This window comes from Limulus polyphemus, unplaced genomic scaffold (genome assembly GCF_000517525.1).
Source record: "Limulus polyphemus unplaced genomic scaffold, Limulus_polyphemus-2.1.2 Scaffold7817, whole genome shotgun sequence".
Lineage (NCBI taxonomy): Eukaryota > Metazoa > Arthropoda > Merostomata > Xiphosura > Limulidae > Limulus > Limulus polyphemus.
In genome coordinates this window covers 19,148-25,472 of record NW_013673427.1, presented here as the reverse complement: position 1 = coordinate 25,472, position 6,325 = coordinate 19,148, and the positions used below count along the sequence as shown (strand labels likewise).

Here is a 6,325-nt window from a genome sequence, read left to right as displayed (position 1 = left end):
GAAAGCAAGTGGACATTTGAAGGAGTCTTCAACTTACAAGGTGTACCTACATGAACAGAGAAAGCAAGTGGACATTTGAAGGAGTCTTCAACTTACAAGGTGTACCTACATGAACACAGAAAGCAAGTGGACATTTGAAGGAGTCTTCAACTTACAAGGTGTACCTACATGAACAGAGAAAGCAAGTGGACATTTGAAGGAGTCTTCAACTTACAAGGTGTACCTACATGAACAGAGAAAGCAAAGTGGACATTTGAAGGAGTCTTCAACTTACAAGGTGTACCTACATGAACAGAGAAAGCAAGTGGACATTTCTTTCTTGTTCCTCTTCTTCTTTTTTTTTAATAAGACAAACATTAAGTTCTTTTGACAATAAAAATAACAATGATTTTAATGTTTGGTCACATCGTTGATATAGCGGCCAAAATAATATCCGTAGCCAAAAATACACTTTATTAGTATTGAACTACAATCTTTTATATTTTATTTAAAATACCAAACAGCTTCAATGTATTTGAAACTGACTTGTTCCACTAAAACATGAACAATAAAGTATTTCAGTACTTTTTACGTTATTTTACAGTAGTTAGTTCTGCGAGTATGTTCAATATCATTTCCTCAATATATAAAAAATATCATTTAAAGATGTCATAGAAATACAGTACACATGCTCCTGATCTCGAGTTTGTTCAGTAACGTATTTTTTTCTTCTTTGTCACCTTCAATATAATACTACCACACAGATTTTACGACCTTTGCTCCACCAGATGACTTCTTTATGAATGACCTGTTTGGTGAAAGAGGATGTAAAAAACTGTCGATCATGATTCAGCCAATCAAAGAAGCCCTAGTGCACTTTTTCGTTTGTATTCTGGTCAAGATCCATAATCACTGCCCACTGACACAATTAACCAAAATAGGAAACTTTCCCCTCCCTTTTTAACCACCCTCTTGGTACGGAAGTTAAAAAAAACTATCTCGAATCGACTATAAAAGCAGCAGAACTTTCAAAATGGTATCATTGTTCATTGATTAGACTCGAACTCCTAAGTTCTCAGGTAGGCAAAACCCTTTATACATTTTCTCCTAGTTGTAAATCTTAAACTTTCTCTGCCTTAACACATTTTAAACGAAACTTCTGTTTGTTGAAGGAATAAAATTATGGCTGTCTGTCTTGGATAGTTCTAGAATAATCTGCATTTAGCATTCTTAACAGAAAGGAATATACAGCTAGTCGATATTTAGTATAAATTACAACACTCTATTTTCCTTTAGTAGACTACTGAAGTTTAAATAAATAAATTTAACGATTTATTAGTGTTTTTTTATAGTAAACGTTTCATAAGACTTTGTTTCATATTTTGCTAATTAAACAAATTAGGGCTAAGCGTAATTTGTATAATATAATACACGTTATGATTAAAAACGGGCTATCACCACTTTTTATTGTTAACTCATTTTTTAGAGGTTGCTGTTCCATAAGAAAGCTCAAACAAGCATCATGAAATACCTCGTTGCAATCGGTAGGTGGCGCTGTTTCTTATAGTGACTTGCTGAATACTCGGAATAGTTATTATTAGCTTTTTTAAATACGTGTAATTTTGAATATAATATGAATTCTGGTGTTTGCTTTTTTTTTGGAATGTAAATGGGGAAGTCAGGATCAGAGATAAAAGTCTATATTCACAAATTTTTTTCAAATTCAACTACTATACAATTAAAAACATTAAATCTCACATTCCTGTTCACTGTCTCTTTCAGCGCTAATATGTTGTGCAGTAGTCATTGCCTTACCACGGGTAAGTTTCTTGTTATTATCTTATCAATTATAATATTTAGATAGGTGGAATAAAACTATTTCTTGTTTTAGCAAGTTAAACTTAGAAAGAGAAAACAGTTTTGTAAAGGTGCCAGAAGTTTCCAGAATAAATTAAAGGTATCATTTAAAATATCCCGAAATACCCGTTCCCGTTTAAAAAAAAAGAATTAAATAAAAAAGTGAATTTTACATGTACACTGATTCCTAACTAACAGATATGCTGACATTGTCTTTCAATGTATTATTATTTCTTAAGCCTTTTTTTATGCGAATATAAATATTCTACTGTAACCGATTGTCCGGAGTTAACAAGTAAACAAAATTGTTATTATACGGCTTCACACATACACGTTATAGCTAATATTAAATCTATATTACTTAGTGACTGTGGTAATAAGAATATTTCCTGATTGTCTAATTCCAATAGGCTAAGCGTGAAGCCTTCAACCTTCCTGATGGGGTTGATTTGGTCGTTGGAACAATCGACACTTCATTCTCCTGTGCTGATAAAAATCAGGGATACTACGCTGACCCTGGCAACGATTGTAAACTTTTCCACGTCTGTATCCCACGGGACTTAGAAGATGGCAAAAGAGATTTCGAACACTATAGTTTCTTCTGTGGTAACCTGACCGTATTCGACCAATTAACGTTCACGTGTACTTACCCTGAGGCCGCTTTGCCTTGTAAACAGGCCAAAGATTACTACTACTTGAATGATAACATAGGTTTGGAAGATGCACTATTTTTGACTGATGTTGAAGCTGGAATTCGCATACCTGCAAAGAAATAGAAAGGGAAGACATTACTATAATTTAGAATAAAGCTTACATGAGTTACTACTGAGTTTAATAATGTTTTATATATATGTATACAACCTCTTCTCAAATGGCTCGTGTTATTTGTTGTGTTTATATTATAAAGTATATATAACTAATCGTTTTATTTTCCACAGTATTCGATAGAATATGTCAGCAGTACCTACTTCTACATTAGCTCTACTTCAGTAACTACTTATACATTAGCTCTACTTCAGTAACTACTTATACATTAGCTCTACTGTTATGAAACTATTGTATTCGGAGCTCTGGTTAAATGGAAGATATAAACAGAACTAAACGAACGTCTTGCATATGTCACCTTGGTGTCTGGTCATGTGATGAGTTCTGTATATATATATACATGTGTATGTATGTGTATTTGATAATAAAGGTATTAACAGTACAATACATATTATAGCAGTTGACTTATTCAGAAAGTACAACAAAGTCGATTAAAACCAGTAGAAAGTTTAACACTGCAAAACGAATTGAAAGCAAAAAACACTAAACTTCGTAGATACATAAATAAAATGATTTTTTCTCTCGAGTTCAAATAAAAATTTTTGAAGGAGTCCTCTCTTCGCAGCTCGGAGGCGTTTAACCCCTTAATCACACACAGCAATTAGAACAAGTGTAATATCGACATACTTCTAGACTCAGGAATGATTGTTTAGTACAAGTATGATATCGACATACTTCTAGACTCAGGAATGATTGTTTAGTACAAGTATGATATCGACATACTTCTAGACTCAGGAATGATTGTTTAGTACAAGTGTAATATCGACATACTTCTAGACTCAGGAATGATTGTTTAGTACAAGTGTGATATCGACATACTTCTAGACTCAGGAATAATTGTTTAGTACAAGTATAATATCGACATACTTCTAGACTCAGGAATGATTGTTTAGTACAAGTGTGATATCGACATACTTCTAAACTCAGGAATGATTGTTTAGTACAAGTGTGAAATCAGCATACTTCTAGACTCAGGAATGATTGTTTAGTACAAGTATGATATCGACATACTTCTAGACTCAGGAATGATTGTTTAGTACAAGTGTGAAATCAGCATACTTCTAGACTCGGGAATGATTGCTTACTACAAGTGTAATATCGACATACTTCTAGACTCAGAAATGATTGTTTAGTACAAGTGTGAAATCAGCATACTTCTAGACTCCGGAATGATTGTTTAGTACAAGTATGATATCGACATACTTCTAGACTCAGGAATGATTGTTTAGCGCAAGTGTAAAATCAGCATACTTCCAGACTCAGGAATGATTATTTGGTACAAGTGTGAAATCAGCATACTTCTAGACTCAGGAATGATTGTTTAGTACAAGTATGAAATCAGCATACTTTTAGACTCAAGAATGATTGTTTAGTACAAGTGTAATATCGACATACTTCTAGACTCAGGAATGATTGTTTAGTACAAGTATGATATCGACATACTTCTAGACTCAGGAATGATTGTTTAGTACAAGTGTAATATCGGCATACTTCTAGACTCAGGAATGATTGTTTAGTACAAGTGTAATATCGGCATACTTCTAGACTCGATAAATTGTTTAGTACAAGTGTGATATCGACATATTTCTATACTCAGGAATGATTATTTAGTACAAGTGTGAAATCAGCATACTTCTAGACTCAGGAATGATTCTTTAGTACAATTGTAATATCGACATACTTCTAGACTCGGGAATGATTGTTTAGTACAAGTGTGATATTGACATATTTCTAGACTCAGGAATGATTGTTTAGTACAAGTGTAATATCGACATACTTCTAGACTCGGGAATGATTGTTTAGTACAAGAGTGATATCGACATGTTTCTAGACTCGGGAATGATTGTTTAGTACAAGGGTGATATCGACATACTTCTAGACTCGGAAATGAGTACTTCATACATACATATTAAGACAATAAGAAAAGTGATTGTAATAAAAAACATTATTTTCACCAGTGACTATGCAGATATGACGCTTATAAACACACTTGTTGTTGTAACTTGGTATGCTTTATTGTCCCTACACTTCCGAAGAAGAGCTTTGTAGGAAACGCAAGACTGGGGCTCTATTCCACGTTGCACGACTTGCTATGATATTGCCTGGTCGTACTCTGAGGTACTGAGTAATCAGCACGGTGTCTATATCTCATTTTGGCTATAGGACCACCTCACGTCTTTACTTTACCACGACTTACCTGTTGTCTTAACATATCTGAATTATATACGACACAGCCAGTAAAGTGCATATATTTGAAGTCGGACAGTATCATTTAACACGATACACTAAACAAAGTGCTATAGTTTGAAGTCGGACAGTATCATTTAACACGACACACCCAGTAAAGTGCATATATTTGAAGTCGGACAGTATCATTTAACACGATACACTAAACAAAGTGCTATAGTTTGAAGTCGGACAGTATCATTTAACACGACACACCAAGTAAGGTGCATCTGTTTGAAGTCGGGCAGTATCATTTAACACGACACACCAAGTAAAGTGCTATAGTTTAAAGTCGGACAGTATCAATTAATATGATACACCAAATAAAGTGCTATAGTTTAAAGTCGGACAGTATCAATTAACTTGACACACTAAGTAAAGTGCTATAGTTTGAAGTCGGACAGTATCAATTAATATGACACACCAAGTAAAGTGCTATAGTTTAAAGTCGGACAGTATCAATTAATTCGACACACTAAGTAAAGTGCTATAGTTTGAAGTCGGACAGTATCATTTAACACGACACACCAAATAAAGTGCATCGTTTGGAAGTCGGACAGTATCATTCAGCCATGTATCATGTTCTTTCACATATAAAAGCAATACAAGATATAAATGGTGGTCACATAAAACACTGTTAAAATGCTGCGTGTGTGAACTAGTGAGAAGTAATTTTGATACTGGAATCGTCTCGTTAATTCATCTCCGAAATAAAGTTCTCGTTGATTATATTTTTGTTATAGGCGTTAGAAAAGACCAACGAACTTTATAATGAGCACACGTTTATGACATTATTCCAGCTACAACACGACTTTTAGTGCTTAATGAATCAAACAGTTCGTAATTAAAATATTTTGTCTTTAATTCAGATAAGTTTCTCTGATAATGAAATAAGACACTTTTACATCAGACAGTGCCTTTCTCTACCAAATTTTGGAATATTCTGACAGTATTTATTTGAAAGCAAAGTCACACTGGCCTGTCTGCTGTGTCCACCGCGAGGAATCGAACCCTGGATTTTAGCATTGTAAGCTCGTAAAATTACCGCTATTCCACCGCAAGCTGTTCGTTTATATCGAAACTAAATACTTGATAAACAATAAAAATCATCATTAACTATTTTAGTGCTTCTAAACACAAACACAGCTACCTGGAAGTTTAGAAGAAGTGTGGACACTAGTAAGTCACAGAGTATAAAATCATACAATTTATAATTTTTTTTCTTCTTGCTCCAGTATGTTTGAATAGTGCAAAATAGAAGAAGAATATTATGTGTAATAGTTCTCCAACAAGGAGTGCTGAATGTTGTCAAACAACAACAAGGGACGCTATATGTTGATAATTGATTTCAAGGGACGCTGAATGTTGATAATCGATGCCAAAGGACGTTTAACGTGGTCAACCAACACCAAGGGACTCTGTATGTTGATAATCGATG

The 6,325-nt window shown here is 34.0% G+C and overlaps 1 protein-coding gene across 1 annotated transcript in view; it reads left to right on the top strand.

Moving 5' to 3' along the window:
* The window catches only part of LOC106474887, a 6,558-nt gene extending 3,946 nt beyond the window's left edge, over window positions 1–2,612 (top strand). The window contains exon 2 of the mRNA XM_013935583.1: window positions 2,247–2,612. Coding sequence (XP_013791037.1) covers window positions 2,247–2,612 — 366 coding nt within the window. The remainder of the gene's footprint in view (window positions 1–2,246) is intronic.
* Window positions 2,613–6,325: the final 3,713 nt, after the last annotated feature.